Below are 18,168 nucleotides of genomic sequence, written 5' to 3'. Positions count from 1 at the left end.
GAGTCCCGGGATGGAGTCCCGGGATGGAGTCCCGGGATGGAGTCCCGCATCGGGCTTCCTGCTCAGCAGGGAGTCTGCTTCTCCCTCTGACCCTCCCCCCTCTCATGCTCTGTCTCATTCTTTCTCTCTCAAATAAATAAATAAAATCTTTAAAAAAAAAAAAAAAAGAGTCAGACGTTCAACTGACTGCACCACCCAGGCGCCTGACGGATCTTATTTTCTAATAGTTTCGTAGCGTGCCATTGAACCAAAGGAGAGCATTACAGGACAGTTCTGAAGACTACCTTCATTATTAGCTGGAGTGGTTTCCACATTCCTTGGTGGCAAAGAAGATGCTTCTGGTTGTGCTGATGCCCATCCTGTGCCGCTCGCCTGCAGCAAGGTGAAAAAGTCATCAGTAAGCAAAGCAAGAAAAGTCACAACAAAGTCAAAGCAGGGGAAAAGCTAATAATTTAATAGTTACCTTCTAAGTACCTGGATTAACAGGAAGAAAAGGTAATATTAAAACATGCCTATTCTTTTTTTTTTTTTTAAGATTTATGTATTTATTTGAGAGAGAGAGAGAGTGCACATGCGGGAGGAGGGGCAGAGGGAGAGAGAGAGACAGAGAGAACCTCAAGCAGCCTCCCTGCTGAGTGTGGCGCCTGATGCAGGGCTCAATCTCACGACACATGAGATCATGACTCGAGCCGAAATTAAGAGTTGGACACTTAACTGACTAAATCACCCAGGTGCCCCAGGAGCACATTTATCTTGATGAGCACCGGGTATTGTACAGAGTTGTTGAATCTTTATATTGTATACCTGAAACTAATATAACACTGTGTTAATTATACTTCAATTATGGTCACCAAATCATTGATGAATCAGGTGGTGCCTACCAGGCTTTTCTGCAGTAAAATTACCATTTTCCCCTTTCCCATCCTCTAGTCTTGGGAAACAAGTCACCAAGTTTGGTCTGCACTCAAGGGGAGGGGGTGAAGCTCCACCTCCCGAAGGGCAGAGTTCTCTCTATATATACATGATTGAATTTCTCTTTAAGGAAGATCGTCCCTTCTCTTCATTTATTTATTCAATCATCTATTTATATTAGTGTAGACTCATGGATATTTATTTTATTCTTTGGGTTATGGTCATTATTTTGCTATTGAAATTGTTCCAGCTTTGACCATTGGGAACTCTTTCCGGTTGGTTTCCGAGTCCTTTAGACAGCTCTCCTCTATCTGCCACCCCCTCTGCCAGCACTACAAGATGCTCCAGGCTCAATTGCCCCAGCAGCCCCAGGCCTAGAATCTGCCATTTCTCCACAGGTAGCCCTGGTTCCTCTTGGTGCTCACCCAGGGACACATACACATACGTCATCGGTGCTCCACCGTGTGTCTGCAAGTGTGTGTTACAGAGACTCACTAAAACAACGTGAGTTCATATTAATACTAATTCTAACACTCGTCCACATCAAACTGTTCCTCTCTCTCCTCCTTTTAGCCTGTTGTTTCTATTCCTAACACTTCCCAGCCACTACCTGTGGATATTCTAGACCTTGTTGCATATTAAACAAGAGGTGCAGACTGTGACAGAATACCTCATCTTTTCTTTTGTTTTCTGTTCCCTTCTTTGTTGATAACTACTTCTTGTAAGTACTATGTCAATGAACATGTATGTGCACATTATAATAACAAAAAAATCAAGGGACAGCAATTTCATGTCTGTACTTGAAAATTGGTTAAAGAATGGGTTGTACAGCAGTTAAGCAAATGTGCCCCCTCCCCAGTGGGACTGGGAGGAGGGAGGGCAGCGAACAGACACCTGAGGCTCTAAGCCAGGGGTCTGCACACATTTCCCTAAAGGACCACTCAAGAAATATTTTAGGCTGTGGAGGCCTTATGTTCCCTAATCTTAGTGATTTTGGGATGATTATTGTTGCTCCTATCAGACCACAACAATGAAGACCATGGTTCTGGCCGCTTTTACTGGAGGCTCACTCTGTGCCAGCTCCTAATTCCTTGCATCAGTATTTAAGTAGGGAGCCCAACGCAGGGATTGAACTCACAACCCTGAGACCAAGACCTGAGCTGAGATCAAGACTCAGATACTTAACTGACCGAGCCACTCAGGCACCCCCTGACTTCATTCTTACAATAGCCCTCAGATACCCTCGATGTACACAGCTAAACTGGGACAATGAGATTCAAACCCCTATTAAAATTTAGGTTTAGGGGGCGCCTGGGTGGCTCAGATAGTTAAGCGTCTGCCTTTGGCTCAGGTCATGATCCCAGGGTCCTGGGATCGAGTCCCACATCGGGCTCCCTGCTCCTTGGGAGCCTGCTTCTCCCTCTGCTTCTCTCTCTCTCTCTCTGTCTCTCATGAATAAATAAATAAAATCTTTAAAAAAAAAAAAATTAGGTTTAGGGGCGCCTGGCTGGCTCAGTCAGTTAAGTGTCCAACTCTTGATTTTGACTCAGGTCATGACCCTAGTGGTGTGGGATTGAGCCCTGCATCCGGCTCCACGCTCAGTGGGGAGTCTGCTTGAGATTCTCTCTCTCCCTCTGCCCCCCACCTCCGCTGGCATGCTCTTAATTAAATATTTAGAAAAGAAAAAGTCTTCATTCTTTGTCAGGTCCATAGTTCTCAGATGAACTGTGGCAGACTACTAGTAATAACTTCTCAGCCTCCCTGGCAGCTAGGTATCTATGTACAACTAAATTCTGGCTACTAGGATGTGAGCACAAGTGATGTGCACCACCTCTACATTTTTTTTAGTAAAAGGATGGGGCACTTGCTTTCCTAGATGCTTGCCCCCTTTCCATTGCTGTGAAAGGTCATGAGCTGGAGCAGACACTTTGGACCATGAGACGGAAGCCAACATGTGGAGAAGAGCTAAATAAATCCCTCCCTCGGTCAACCCTGGACAGCCAACTTCGGAACCGCTGATGGAAATTCATTTCTATCTTGTTTAAGAGACTGTATTTCAGGGTTGTTTGTTACAGAAACTTAGCCTGTCTCCTAAGTGAAACATTTAAATATATGCCCTTTAGGAATGTAAGAGTAAGCATACTTTAAAATTATATAAAGCATAATACATACCTCAGGAGAAGCATGAGAGGCAAAAAAATCTTCCTCTTTCGGTGGAGGGGTCAAAGGTGGAACCACACAGCTATCCAGCCAGAGCTAGAACAAAAACACAAAGCTCTGCTTAGCCCTTCACCTGGCTTTAATGGGTTTCATTTAAGTGTCTCACTCCCTTTCTAGATCTGTTTGCTAAAGATCAGTACTTTCCACTGTTATACTGTCAGTAACAGGCCTATGCAGGGCCCCTGAGCACATTTTAGTAATGTATCAATCCAGTCACTTTTGCGTCCAAACCTTAAGGACGTCAAGTACCAGATTCACAAGCTGTTCCTGAAAAGGAAAGATCGAGGACTTAATTTCTAAGTGCAGGTTCCAAAGTACGGTCAATCCTCATTAACAGTGGTTTCCATATTTGCATATCCACCTACTTGCCACAATTTACTTGTGACCCCCAAATCGGTACTTGAGACCCTTCTGCGGTCCTTCACAGACGTGTGCAGATCAGCAAAGAATTTGAGCCACCCAAGGTACACGTTCCCAGCTGAGATCGAACAAGGTGATGCTCTGCCTTCTCACATTAGCTCTCACACTGTAAACAAGTGTCCTTTTCGTGGCCTATTTAGAGCCACATTTTTCACATTTTTGTGCTTTGTTGGTGTTTTCACTGTTTAAAATGGGCCCTAAGCCTAGTGCTGAAGTCCTACCTAGGGCTCCTAAGCACACAGAGGCTGTGATGTACCTTATAGAAAAAATACAGTGTTAGGTAAGCTTCATTCAGGTATAAGTCATATATAGTGCTGTGGGCAGTGAGTTCAATGTCAGAGTCAATAATTATATATTAGTAATATATTAAATTGTGTATATTATCTATTAAATATTATTATATCCACATGCTATTAAGTATTATATAATTAATTATATAATATTTTCAATAAGGTGTCCTTAAGCAGAAGCCCATGTAAAATAAGGTTATGTATTGCTCTGTTGATGGAAACGTCGTGACCAGAAGCTCGTAGGAACCTAGCCCTCTATTTCCCCTAGGAGTGATGCTTCAGCATTTCCAAATTCAGGGCTCACAGCAACCTCACAGAGCGTAACTTCCACGAACAATGAGAAGCAGCTACAGGTTGTTTCCTTGCAAGAGAATCCTGTTAGAAGGTTTTACTGTCCGGAGTGGTTAAAATCACTTCTTCTACTGAAACAAATGTTCATCTGTTCATCTGAAGGAGGCGATCCAACCCGCCAGCGCCTTACGTCAGTGCCGTGCTTCCGCGTTGCCTGGGAGGCCAGCGACTTGATCCTCTCCCGACAGAGCTGAGCAGCGCGGCTGTTGTACTTGGCCTTGGTGTCGCTGGTGGCACAGCCGTGTTGATGGAAAAAGGAAGACTACAGAGGAAAACACATGAATTAGAGTAATACTGCATTAAATCTAACGCAACCGAAAACATTGCTTCATGTTGTGAAGGAAAATACTATTATATCAATATGCTAGAAATACGCTAGAAAATACTAGTGAAAACAAAATTAAACCACATATTTTACAAAAATAATTTAAACCACACAATTTAGGGGCGCCTGGTGGCTCAGTCATTAAGCGTCTGCCTTCAGCTCAGGTCATGATCCCAGGGTCCTGGGATCGAGCCCCGCATCGGGCTCCCTGCTCCATGGGAAGCCTGCTTCTCCCTCTCCCTCTCCCTCTCCCCCTGCTTGTTCTCTCTCGCTCGCTGTGTCTCTCTCTGTCAAATAAATAAATAAATCTTTAAAATAAAATAAACCACACAATTTAATATAAACCTCTTCTTGTAAAAGGAATGCCTTCCACACACGCAACATTAGTATTTCAGTAAAACTGGACATGAGACTCGCGTTACAAAACAAAATTGCTGGCCCTTCATTCCTCCATTAAAGCACCTCTGTCATTCCAGGTTGTTACTTTAGGGGACACTTTCCACTCTGGACTACTTTTAGTTCATGAGAAATTCATTTCAGTTGGAATTCCACTAATTGGAATTGGTTATTCCAATTAGTGGAGCTATGCTGACCTTCACCTTGCCCAGAACTATCTCTTCATAAACAGAAACCGCAGCATAAGCAAAGCGGTAAAACAAATGCTTATACACTTAAGAGGAAACTGTGTTCAACCACCTCATGAGGGTCCATATATACAGACATGAATTACAGAATTCATATCTTAATTCAGCCAGGTGTTCTAAAAACCTGTATGAGCAACCCAATTTGATTAATCGGATATACTGAAATTTGTAAATGAAGTTTTACATATTTGAGGATCCTTATTTAGGTTTGTAAGAGGGGTTAGGGAAATCTGCTCTTGTAAAACTAAGCTAATTAGACACTTAAAAAGTTATTTTTTTACCCAGAAATTATTAAGTTAGGAATGGGGATCTCATTTGTCTTGTTCGTCACTATATCCCCGCACCTAGCCCAGAGCTTTGTGTGGACAGGGTATTTCACAGATTTGGGGATAAACAAGTCACCAGGGCCATCCACTGCCGCGCCCTTCCAGCCTTTACTATCGGATAGGGCCCCCCCAAGCTCATACATGCAAACACGGAGCTTCTTTCCTAGTCTAACACGTATTTATGCAAGAAGGGAAACAGCACATCTGAGGTGAACTTACTGCGTTAGCATTTCCTCCAACCTGCATGCATCGCAGCTGAAACCAAGACCAGTTAGCATCCAGCTCTGTAGATCTAAATGGAAAGAATATTCGCTAACGTTAACACATCTTTCCCCCAGAATCAAGCCACTACACTTTGGAAAACAAGAGTTCCGTGATTTTCAGGATCCTGAAGACTTCTAGGCTTGTGTTAACAGTGACACAGGACGCTGGGCCTGCAGGGCATGTGACAGCCGTGCTGGCAGCTCCGGCCCCCCTCGTCCTTCCCAGTGGCCAAGTGTCCGGTGGGCCGGCTGCCCGCTCCCCTCCACGCCTGACCACAGGCAGGTCAGGCCAGGCCCGCAGCACCTTGTGCTGCCCGGACTCCAGCCAGCTTCTCTTCTAGGGCGCAGGGACATGCCAAGCTTCCCGGGGATGCCGGAACCACTCTGACTCCTCGCCTCGCATCCTCAGTGGCTTCTGATCTAAACATCGGTAACGTGTCTCTGCTTGAATTTTTCAGATCAGCTATCCATTTGTCCAGCGTGACACCTAACGGGAGCCTCCGGGATGCTCACAGCTTATTGTCAGATGGAACCCAACGTCACCACCATCAGGGAGGGGAGAAAACTCAGGATTTAGTGCTCTTAAAGGGAAAACTCCAAGTGTCTTCTCCCCGACCACACCTTATGCCCTACTTATCTGTAATCTGAGACCAGATCAGGGCAAGGGAAAGGCAGTAACTGTATTTCTCAACAATAGAAGTTCTCTGAGTGATCACTGTAAAGCAAGATATGATAGTACAACTATGTTAGAAGTCTTTATATCAAATCCATAGGTATGAGCAAAAAGCAAGGCTGTCCGTCATTCAAGAACAGCTTGTCCCACACTAACTGTAAAAGAATGTGGACATTTTTTAATGGGTATAGGTAGAGTACCCTGTACAAAATAGGAAGGTAGAAAGAGGTTTCAGATTCCGAAAGTTCTTTTATGCTGCGCCTCTGTGTACTAATTTCTAGGCCTCTTTGTATTGCTTAACCTTTGTAAATGTTACAATGTTATTTAGAAGCCAATAGCTACTTTAAGGTTAATAATAATACTAATACATATTATCACACATCCATAGGACAAATCCACTTCGCAGCAATACATAAAAAGTAAAATTTAACCCACTCTTTATTTAATCCACCCTTTATAAGCAACAGATTTCCCAAAAACAAGAATAAAATCTTGAAGAACTTGAGGACCAAGCAATGTGACTAAATTACATACCCTGTTCTGAAATCCTTTTTCTGATAAGATCTTGCTCAGTCCCGTTTCCATGGCTCTCCCTCAGTCCGAGTCGGACACCAGCCCCATCCCGTTCTGTCATAGGGTGGCAGTTACCAGCACAGTCTCTGGAGACCAACTGAGAGACAACAAATCTCACCTCTGCCACGACTCGCTGTATGACTTTGGAGTGGCTTACTGAACTTCTCTGCGCCTACTTTCCTCATGTGCAAAGCAGTGATCATTATAATATGATCTATTTCATTCTTGTAGGAATCAAATAAGCTAATATCTAGAAAGTGCCTGGCTCATGGTAAATCCCATATGGCTAAAATTCTCTGCATCACCATCACCATGACCATGTTAACCCCGTCACGCTGTGTCAGAAGCAGCAAGCTCCAGAGGACAGGGATGTCCCGAATTTTTTACCACACTCCTACCATAGGCACATAACGGGTATCTGAATTTGGGCTGCCTTAATTATGTCCTAAAACTGGGTCTGCAAGTCCTCGGGTTGGCTATTCAGCCTTACAACTTTTGGTCTTAAACAATCTTAAAAAAAAAAAAAATAAATAAAGCCAAATATTTCTCTACATGCTCCTTAGAAACGAAGATTGAAACTAATTGTTCCTGACCTGGCCTGCCAGGGATTCTCTCTCATTACACTGGACTTTCAAAATAAAAGGTTCTGATGCTAGTGGACTGTGACAATAGTCAATCTTAAGAGGAAACTTCATTGCTCATGAGTGCCCGACACGAGGAGGTGACTTACTGTAGGTCATTTCTTACCTTTAATTTAGATTAAGACATGTGTGAAAGGTAATAAATAGTCTGTGACAATGCTAAGCAAAACGTAAAGCAGAGGAAGTAAGAAAAGTTGAAGAATTAGTGTCCTTTTAACAAAGTAGCTCTAGTTAACCAACTAGGTAAATGAGAAAACAGGTTTCCCATGACCTCTACAATCCTTATGAGTCAAGACAGGACCTCCTTAACGGTGCATGAATTAGGGACACCTGCGTGGCTCAGGGCAAGATCTCAGGGTCCTGGGATCGAGCCCTACATCAGTCTCCCTGCTCTCACTCTGCTTCTCCCTCTGCCCCTCCCCACCTCGTGCTCACTTGCTCTCTCTGTCTCAAATAAATAATCTTAAAAAAAACCCTGCATGAATTAGCTTCACTAGTGGCTGCCAAAGTCAGTATTTTTTCGTTAAGTAGAACATTTAGATTTTAGAAATCAGAAGGAATCTCACCAAATAAACATGACAGAGTTATCATGCAATGAAAAGTTTTAAGGGCACCTGGGTGGCTCAGTTGGTTAAGTGTCTGCCTTCAGCTCAGGTCATGATCCCGGGGTCCTGGGATCGAGTCCCACATCAGGCTCCTTGCTCTGCAGGGAGCCTGCTTCTCCCTCTCCTCCCCACTTGTGCTCTCTCTCACTATCTGTCTCTCTCTCTCAAATAAATAAATAAAATCTAAAAAAAAATTAAAAAAAAAAAGAAAGAAAGTTTTAAATGGAATTTTACCCATTTATCAAGTTAATCTAGACGTTTCCTCGCAGACAAGCCCGGGAACAGCTTCCAGGCAGGCAGCTGTTTGTAACTGGCCTGACTGCTCGATAGAAGGCCATGGGAGGTGTCGCCTTCCTACACTCACATCACAAGACCTTCTCCTCTCGCATCCACTGGGCAGGCACCAGACAACCTGGCCCTTCCTTCAAGGGAAGGAAACAAGACAAGGAGAGGCAGTCGAGGATGGTGCCAGGACTCGGGCCCCCAGCAGCCCGCTGCAGCGCCCTCTCTCCTAACGCCCACCCTGCACTGCCAGGCCAGTGTCTCTGGGCACCTGCTGCGCCTGGGGCCCAGAGCAGACTGCCCATGTTCACCCTTCAACGCCTCAGCAGTTAGGACAGGCTCCGGCCTGGCAGTCAAGACCCTTCCCAATGTCAGCCAAATCTTCGCCCTTGGAATCCTTTATCACCTCATTTTCCTACGCATATAAAAATGAGCTACTACACATGTCCCTTTTTCCAGCCTCTGTACTTTTCCTTAAAGTCTGAGTGCTGACCTCCTTTTCCCTGCCTTGTTTCCATTATCAAAATCTCACCGAAACTTTGAGGTTGACTGCAAGTGTAAGTTACCTCCTCCTTCAATTTGGACCAATCTTCCTCAGAAGTAGATGCGGTACTGTTTCCGTGTCCTGGGTGGCACTTGACAGTCTGTCCTCTTGTTCATGCTCTATTTAAGCCTGTCCCTGCCCACCCCCAGCCCACTGCAGGGAGGACTAGATTCCATTCACCTTTCATAAGCTCATGAAATACTTAACAGTGAACCTGAGAAGAAAAGAGCTGAAGGGAGAGGAGCACGGTGCAGAGGGCAAGCCCCAGGGGGCGGTGGGCTGGGGCCAGTCCAGTTACGTCCACTCTGCTCCAAGTGGTGGTTGGCCATTTCTGTGATGCCTAACCCACCTTTCCCCTGTTGGTTGGCAAAAGCAACAGTTCATAAATTTTTTCCTTTGTAAAACTGTTGACTTGAAAAAAACCCAAATCTCCATTTAAATAAACATTCCACCCAAGCCATCTGTTCATGCCTGGGGAGCACAACAGTGAGCATGAGGGTATGTGTGGGTATGTATGTGTGTGTCTGCTGGGGGTGGAGAGAGGAAGAAGAGGAGAAAGGGATTTGAGAGGAAGGACTTTTCACTTCTTACTTTATGAGCTTTGGGACTGCTTGGATTTTTTTTCCCACTGGGCTAATGTTTGTAATTGTTTTAACCAATAAAAAATGTCTAAACAGCAAACCTCCACCTCTTAAAAACAAAAATCCTACCCTTATCATCCTTGACCTCCTCTTGCCCAACTCCTAGACTGCTGGCCTCCAGTTATACAGGATTTTTTAACAACTGTTTCTGAATCACTTATAAACATTGTGATTCATGGTTATATTTATCTTTTTAAAGACTAGTCATTAAACCTGCAGCAGCCCAAGTAGACTCTGCTGTCTAGCCTCATTAGGCTTCCGGTTGGTCCTTCCCTCACCCAGGAACACGTCAGATTTCCTGGAATGGTTTAAACTGGAGGTGTGCTTTGATGGTGAGGCAAAGGGAAGGCCAGATTATAATGGGCGGGATTCAGCTGAGAGGAAGAGAGGAAGAACAAAGGAAGACAGCCAATTATAAATTGTCTTATGTTCACTGGTAACAACTGATCAGGGGCTGGTCGGGGGTTGGGGGGGCGGGGAGGACATTAAAAGAAATTTGCCTTGGCAAGTAAATACCTCAACATTTAAAAAAAGAGACAAGAACAGGATAGTGTATTCAAAATATTCTGGGACCAGCATGTCTAAGAAAAAAGAAAAGACAGGGCGCCTGGGTGGCTCAGTCAAGCATCTGGCTTCAGCTCAGGTCATGATCCCAGGGTCCTGGGAAGCCTGCTTCTCCCTCTCCCTCTCCCCCTGCTTATGGTCCCTCTCTCACTGTCTCTCTCTCTGTCAAATAAATAAAAAAATTTAAAAATCTTAAAAAAAAAAAAGAAAAAAGAAAAGACAAGAAATGGATAGATACTCTGAAACCAGGAAGAACATGCAAAAGAACTCCCTTTTCTAATTAATTACTTATGGAGTTATACAGCTATAAATATTTAGCCCATCATGCCTCTACGAACTGATTTCTGAAAAAAGAACTCACGAAAGTACAACAGGAAAGGTTTTTTTTAAGTTAATATATTAAAAAAGAAAATTAAGCTATTACTTTTACTACACAGTTTTTATGCCATCATATAAAATATCCAATCAAAATTATAACTGATTTTATCTTATAGGAACTAATGCTTTTCTTTTTTAAGATTTTATTTATTTATTTGACAGAGAGAGCGAGCAAGCATAAGCAAGGGGAGTGGCAGGCAGAGGGAGAAGCAGACTCCCCACTGAGCAGGGAGCCTGATGTGGGGGCTTGATCCCAGGACCCTGGGATCATGACCTGAGCCGAAGGCAGACGCTTAACCGACTGAGCTACCCAGGAGTCCCTGGAACTAATGCTCTTCATAGTAATCACATTGTATCAATATTCCTTAAGTCATAATATAAAATAAAACTGCTCGCCACAATTCCGAAGAGCCTGCCTGCCTCTGTTGGTTCCTTCCCCGGAAAAAGAAGCGGCAGGGGAACAGATGAACTGGTTAGAGGGGGTCAGCAGTAATGGAGATCTGAGCCAGGGCTGCTCAGGGGTGCCTTGCAGAACGTGGTCTGGCCAAGGCCCATGGGGGCTGAAGTGCAGGCCTTGCTCAGCTTCTAAGTCCTGAGCCTTCCTAGCGATTCTTTTATTATTTCCATTTATTTTACTTCACACAAGGGCACTTTGGCCCCCCCACTGGACTGTAGGGCTGTGTTCAAGGGGGTACACCAAAGACCCATCAAGGCTGCTACCAGACTGTTTTGAGTAGAAGATACATACTTGCCAGAAGGAGCCAATGCAGCCCACGTCTGCAGATAAAAAAAGAAAGACTTTCTTTCTACAAGCATTTGAAATTGCCACCAAAATTCATACAAAAATCACCCACTCAGGCTTTGTGAGATAGTGACCCTGGGAGCCAGGGCTGCAGGACTGTGCTGGATGTATACCCATGCTATAATGAGGGCTTCTCGCCCTTTACATCAGCTCCCCTCCTGATGGGGCGTGTGATGGACCCACAGCACCCCGATCCCCTTCTATCACGAGCGTGTCACAGTAAGATTCCTCTGAGCTGCCGGTTATTAGAAGGTGATAAAGGGAGAAGAAGAATGTTTCAGATCCTCCATTCTAGACTCCATTGTCAGCACCGCAGCCTCAGGTCCCTGACACCAAGCTCTACAGAACAGTAACTGAAGAGAAAATAATTCATTTTCCCTGTTCACCTAATTATAAAGATTTAAATCTCTACAACTCATAGCCAGCCTCTCATTCTACTTGACGTCAAAGCAAACATGAAGGATAAAGGGGAAAAAGACCTGTGAAACAACAGGATCACTCCCACCCACGGTAAGAGAAGACACACTTACCGAATAAAACTCAAGTGAACGCCGAGTGACCGGTGTGACCCTGAGCAGTCGATGCAAAGAAACACCCCATAGGTTACACTTGCCCAGCTAGGATTCTTGGCACCACAATCAAAACACACCTGGAAGAAATTTCAAAATTCAGTTATTAATTAATTCATATTAGCCAAAAGGGGCATCTCACAGGATACAATATAGAGTTTAGCTTGAAAGTGACTTCACCTTTACACTTTTAAACTGGTTATTACGAAATCGCTCACCTAGGGGCACCCAGGTGGCTCAGTTGGGTAAGCGTCTGACTTTGGTTCAGGTCATGATCTCAGGGTCCTGGAATCAAGCCCCGCGTCGGGCTCCCTGCTCCGTGGGGAGTCTGCTTGTCCCTCTCCCTCTGCGCCCGCCCCGCCCCGCTCATGCTCTCTTTCTCTCTCTCAAATAAAATCTTTTAAAAAAAACTCACCTAGATTTTTTTAAACCTTAACTTTCATTTCTTTTATTATCCTATTATGCGTAACTATATTATATTCATTAAGCATCAACAGGGCTCCTACCAGGCCCTCACACACTAGCCAGGATGTCCCCCTGCTGGGAACACTCAAGGCCTTGCGGCCCTCTAGCCGGTGGCAGCCCTCACATGTACTCCTTCTGCCCCCAGCCAGACGCGACAGCAGGTGTGGGAGCCGCCCTCGCTTGCGCGGGGTGGTCTGTGACCAATAATGAGACCGAAGTGCCAGTAGGTCATTTCTGAGATTAGGTTACAAAAGACGCTGTGGCGTCCTTTCTGTCTCTCGCTCTCTCTCCCCCTTGGATCACCGGCTCTGGGGGAAGCTAGCCGCCATGGCTGGAGGACTCGTGAGCAGCCCAGTAGAGAGCCTCAAGCGGAGAGGAACCGAGGCCACGGGTCCAACAGCCAAGTGAGGGGTGGAGGCCGGCTAAGCTCCACGTGAGCGAGCTTGGGAGCGGGGGCCCCAGGCTTCAGAGAGGGCAGCCCCAGCCGACAGCAGGACGGCAACCTCGTGAGACCCAGGGCCTTCCTCCCTCAACACTGACTGAAGCCAAACGTTCTTCATCTGATAGCATCTGGCAACAGGAGCATAAAATGACTTTAAGATACACAGAGTTTGTCATGGAAATTACTATTTATAATTAAAGTCAGAAAATTCCACTAATAAGAGAACACTTCATTTTTTTCCAGAAAAAGAGCCCCATATTTTAGATACACTTTATAGACGGAGCCTCCTATGTGAAGGCTGTTCCAACTCTAGTCATCGAGAAAGATCTGGCTTCTGGCCTTCTGAAGGCAACACCAAAGTGAAAACATGAGCAGACTGTCCAAAGCCCCTCAGTGTGGCAGGCTCACATTAAGTATGCATGGACAGTGGGGTTGGAGAGACACCTGACAGGGAAGGTGCCGGTCCATTCACTTCCATCCAATTCCATTCAGTGTTTCTGGATTGCCTGCTGTACACCAGACGCTATGGCAGGCACTGAGGTAGTCAGAACTATCTGGTCTCCCAGACTCCACAAACACTGGCCGAGTCCCCACCCCCTGCCAGGCCATGTGCTCACTGAGCAGTGGGAGAGAAGGACACCAGGACATCAGAAATGAAGATGCCCTATGCACGTAGAGTAAGGAATCCCCTTCCATGGGACACCAGACAGTGTGACCAACGCTGCCCATGTGCTGGGTTGCCTCCTCGGCAAGAGGCCATCTGTAACCCCCCACTCTCTCAACTAATAGTTGTGCACTTACTACCAAGTAAGTATCTGGCATGCACAAAAGTGGTTCAGGAAGGGTCAGCCCGCATGGAGCCCATGTATGGAGCCCACAGTCTAGCAGGCAAGACAATTAGTTGTAAGTTGAAAGCTGGAAGCAAGGACAGGATACAAAAGGTTCCCCCCTGCCCCCCCAAAAAAGACAGGGTCCAAGAGGCAAACTGAAATCTCAGGAACTGAATCTTAAATTGCAGTTAGTGGCAAAAGGCCGTGTAGGGAACGGCCCTGTGGGGAGGGGTGACAACAGAGATGGTGCACAGCCCAGAACAGGCAAGACCTGAGCATCCCTCCTGAGGTGGTCTGGCGGCAAGGCTGAGCAGAGAGCAGAGAGCCTTCTAAACATGCTGGCCTCAGCACCCTCCTGACCCACCAGCTAAGATGAGCACTTGCCAGAATGTAGCTCCACGAGCGAGGCCAGGGGCCCTCTCCCGCGCGCCGGAGCTGAGCACTGAGCCCGGCACAAGCAAGCACTCAGTACACCAAGTACAGGGAGTGGGACAGTTCGCAGGGGTGCTGGAGATCGGCAACTGTGGGGCCTGAGTTCAGGAGGCAATAGGAAATACACGCCTGGCTCTCACGAATGCTGGAGCAGGAGACTGTGCTTTAAGAGTGGGGACTGCACTTGGTTTTGATATGCAACCCCAAACCGAAGCTGAGACATGGTTTTCTAAGCAGAATATCACTTCCTATGGTGATGAAAAATAAATGCCTTGGGCACCTGGGTGGCTCAGTCAGTTGAGCGCCTGACTGTTGATTTTGGCTCAGGTCATGGTCTCAGGGTCCTGAGATCAAGCCCCACGTGGGGCTCCACGCTGCTTAAGATTCTCTCTCCCTCTCCCTCTGCCCCGGCCCCGCCAGAAAAAAAGAAAAAGAAAAGGAAATGCCGCTGCTTAACAGTTTGCTTTGCCTAATGATGAGAGTAAGTACTAGAGAAACAACAGCTAATGTTGAGTGTTTATTCCCTGTCAGGCCTCGCTACTGACCAACGGAACCATCCTAACATCCCCGTAAGGAGGTATTCTTATTGTCCCCATCGAGGCCAGCTGCTGGGCGTGTGTGGGAACTGTGTGGCTGCCCGGGACCCCACACTTAGAAAAGCCCATGGCTGCTTAATGCTCTGCTGTCTCATCTTGACATTCTCAACACTTTTTAAACAAGGGCCCCGCATTTTCATCTCACACATTTTGTATTCTCTGCAAATTATGTAGTGCAGTTCTCATCCCCATTTTATTATTTAAACAATTTTTTTAAGATCTTATTTATTTATTTGTCAGAGAGTGAGCGAGCGAGCACTAGCAGGGGGAGCGGCAGTCTAAGGGAAAAAGCAGGCTCCCCGCTGAGCAAGGAGCCCGATGCAGGGCTCGATCCCAGGACCCTGGGATCACGACCTGAGCGGAAGGCAGACGCTCAACTGACTGAGCCACGCAGGCGTCCCTCTCATCCCCATTTTAGAGAAAACTAAAGACTTAGGAAGTTAAGCATCACCACTGAGGAGTGGTATCTTGGGGACTCGACCGCAGGCGGTATGCCCCAGAGCTCACTCTTCACCTCTCACCACACTGCCTCTCACATGGCTTGGCTGGCCGGGTTGGCCGTTATCTGTCTTCCGCCCACTAGACTCGCAGCTCCCCGAGGTCTCCCTCTCCATCGGAGTGCCCCACTGCTCTGAGCGCCCAACTCACTACAGCTGCTCAACGGATTCTTGTTGACAGAGTAACTCAAACAATCAAGCAATAAAACTGAGGAACATGTAGAGACAAGGAAGGATTCTCAAACTAGAACACCGACCCTTCTGGGTTAAAACCTTGATCCAGAGTACATATTCATCACCCATGAGATGAAGAAACCAGATAACATAGTCTAAATGTAAACACAGGTGTTCCTCTTGAAGTACCTTCCCTGTGTATCTTACAGCTCTTTTTTATAGCCCCTTCTGAAAAATGCTTCCTGTTCCCCAAGAGTTCCCCCAAACTCTTCCATATTATTAAAACTAGATTCATCTCTACTTAGGTAATGGTTTCTTACTAACAATCAAATGAAAATTCTTAATCAAGAAATGTAGCACAAGACTGTGGAACATTACTGGAAAAGCATTTTCGCCCCATGCTTTTATTAATCCTATTACAGAGTATAAAATTTTCCATGGGGGTGTTGTTCGTCATAAAGATCGTTAACAAAAAAATGGCTGACGCTATTGGGACGACTAGCACGTGCAGGTACGGCTCTAAGTGCTTCTCTTGGATTTTCTCATTTAATCCTCCCAATAACACTCCGAGTTAGATCCTGCTCAAGCCTCCATTTCCAGAGGAGGAAAGAAGGCACAAAGTGGTCAAGTAAACTGCGCAAGGTAACACAGTCACCAGCAAGCCCACACGAGTCCCTCAAAAGTGTCATGAAGACGATGACTTCTTATTTAAAAGAGGGCAACTTTCCTTTGATGAATTCAAAGAGAACACACATTGGTTTTGAGATAAAGCAGACAAAAAATGTACTTCTACACTGCTAACTGCAGATCCTAATCTTGTCTACCTATACAGCAACCACACCCTATAAACAGGTTAATCTAAAGTGAAAATCAAGAAAACAGCAAAGAGATTAGCATTAGACAATTCCTGAAGCCTTTCTCCTCCTGACTTTCCTACACTCATCAGGCATCACCTCCAATAAACTCTTTCCTTTCTCACTCCTCTTACAACCTGTAAAAATATGGGCTCCCTTCCACCAAGACTTAAAGACATCTAATTTTATAAAACTCAGGATCTTTCTATGCCATGACATCATGACTCATGACCATGATCATTAACAGCTGTTCACTTTGGAGGTGACAGTGGGGACCAGACAAACTCCTGTCACAAGAGGGGAAGGGAGAGTCCACGCTGACACACTGACAGCCCTTTGCACTCTCCAGGTTCCAGCCTGACCTGTGATCCTCCATGGAGGGTGTCACTTTAGCCCGATGTGTCATCACAACATCCCCAGCCAGTCGCGAAAGTTGTAAAAGTCACAGAGGAGAACCACCTCTGGAGACAAAAAAAAAAAAAAAAAAGGAAAACCCCAACCTCCAAAAGAGACCCAAAGGGAAGACAGAGAAAGGGTCCGTGGTGGGCCTTCTTTGCAAGAGGAATGAGCTGGAAGCCACTGCAGAGACCACTTAGTCGCTTTATCAGACAGGGAAACTGAGGCTGCCATCAAAGGGCACAGGGGACCAACCAGGCTCCAACAGGCACCCCAGGGGAACCTCAGAGGTCAGCTCCAGGGTGTGGAGGGGGCCAGTCGAGCTCTCCCAAGCGCCCAGCGCTGCCAGCTGGAGTCTCGGGGCCGGTGCGTGCCTCCCAGCTGGGTCACAGGCGGCCTGCAGTGTCAGCCCCGCTCACAGGCGCCCCTGTGGGTGCACCCCAGCCCTCTCTCGGCGGGGGGGTCCCCGAGCTCGCCTCCAGCTCTCTCAGAGCTCACGGGGTCCACTCCGCCACCCCCAAAAGCAGCCGCCGTGTGCGCTCCCCCGCCCGGTGTCAGGAACCCCAGGTGTGTGCCCCCGGCCCCCGGGGCCCCCAGAGGCTGTCGCCTCCCGCCCCCGGGGCCCCCAGGTGCCCGCCCCGCCCAGGCCCCCGGTGTGCGCCCCCTCCCCTCCTCCTTGCTGAGGCTGGGGGCGGCGCGCGGCCCAGACCCAGACGAGGCCCAGGCGCCGCGGCCGCAAGTGCGACGTGTCACAGGCCCGGCCGGCTCCTCCTCCCGCGGCCGCGGCCACTGCCGCAGCGGGGGCCGCCCGCGGGGCTCGGCACGGACGCCCGGCAAGGCTGAACACGCCCGAAGGCCGTTACCTTGTTGGTGGGCACCGAGCGGAGGCGCTTGAAGATGGTCAGGATGTCCTGCTTGCTGGGGTCCCCCATGGTCACCAGAGAAACGAGGGGCAGCCGGCCCGGCCAACCGGGAAGCGCCGAACAGGAGCGGTTGCCGCCTCCCGGAGAGAGACTGCGGCCGAGGGGGCGGGGCTGCGCGTGACGGCCAGGCCCCGCCCCGCCCGGCCCGGCCCCGCCCCGGCCCCGCCCCAAACCGGAGCTCACGCGCCGCTCTCTTCTCGCGGCCCTCGCTCAGCGGCACGCTGGCTCCGCCCGCTCGAGCCCCGCCCCTGCGCTGCCCGCGCGTGCGCAGAAGCCCCGCGCAGCTTCTCCCCGCGGGTCCGATGGTTCGGTAGGGTATGCGGAGGACTGAGGCTGCGGTCGGGTAGGCTTGCCTCCCGCGCGCTCGGCCGTGGGACCCGCCACCACTTGGGCTGGTCGGTCGCCACTTCGACCGACGGACTGCTTGCTTGGCCGAGGCCTTGTCACCCCGTCCTCGTGAGGGCACAGAACCAGTCCCCCCAGGTGGCAGAGTAGGAAACGTGAGGGGAAGGACCTACCCGCCACCTCCGGACGCC

The 18,168-nt window shown here is 47.7% G+C and overlaps 1 protein-coding gene across 1 annotated transcript in view; it reads right to left on the bottom strand.

Moving 5' to 3' along the window:
* Positions 1-17,734, bottom strand: part of ARFGAP3 (ADP ribosylation factor GTPase activating protein 3) — a 49,873-nt gene extending 32,139 nt beyond the window's left edge. The window contains exons 1-6 of the mRNA XM_034987360.1: positions 17,573-17,734; positions 11,985-12,103; positions 5,708-5,780; positions 4,324-4,455; positions 3,085-3,168; positions 285-372 (exon numbers count right to left, since the gene is read on the bottom strand). Coding sequence (XP_034843251.1) covers positions 285-372; positions 3,085-3,168; positions 4,324-4,455; positions 5,708-5,780; positions 11,985-12,103; positions 17,573-17,641 — 565 coding nt within the window. The 5' untranslated portion in view covers positions 17,642-17,734. The remainder of the gene's footprint in view (positions 1-284; positions 373-3,084; positions 3,169-4,323; positions 4,456-5,707; positions 5,781-11,984; positions 12,104-17,572) is intronic.
* Positions 17,735-18,168: the final 434 nt, after the last annotated feature.

Source organism: Mirounga leonina, unplaced genomic scaffold (assembly GCF_011800145.1).
Source record: "Mirounga leonina isolate KUSES-001 unplaced genomic scaffold, KU_Mleo_1.0 Mir_418, whole genome shotgun sequence".
NCBI lineage: Eukaryota > Metazoa > Chordata > Mammalia > Carnivora > Phocidae > Mirounga > Mirounga leonina.
Note: the sequence above shows the minus strand (reverse complement) of the source record. Positions and strands in the feature narration are given on the sequence as shown.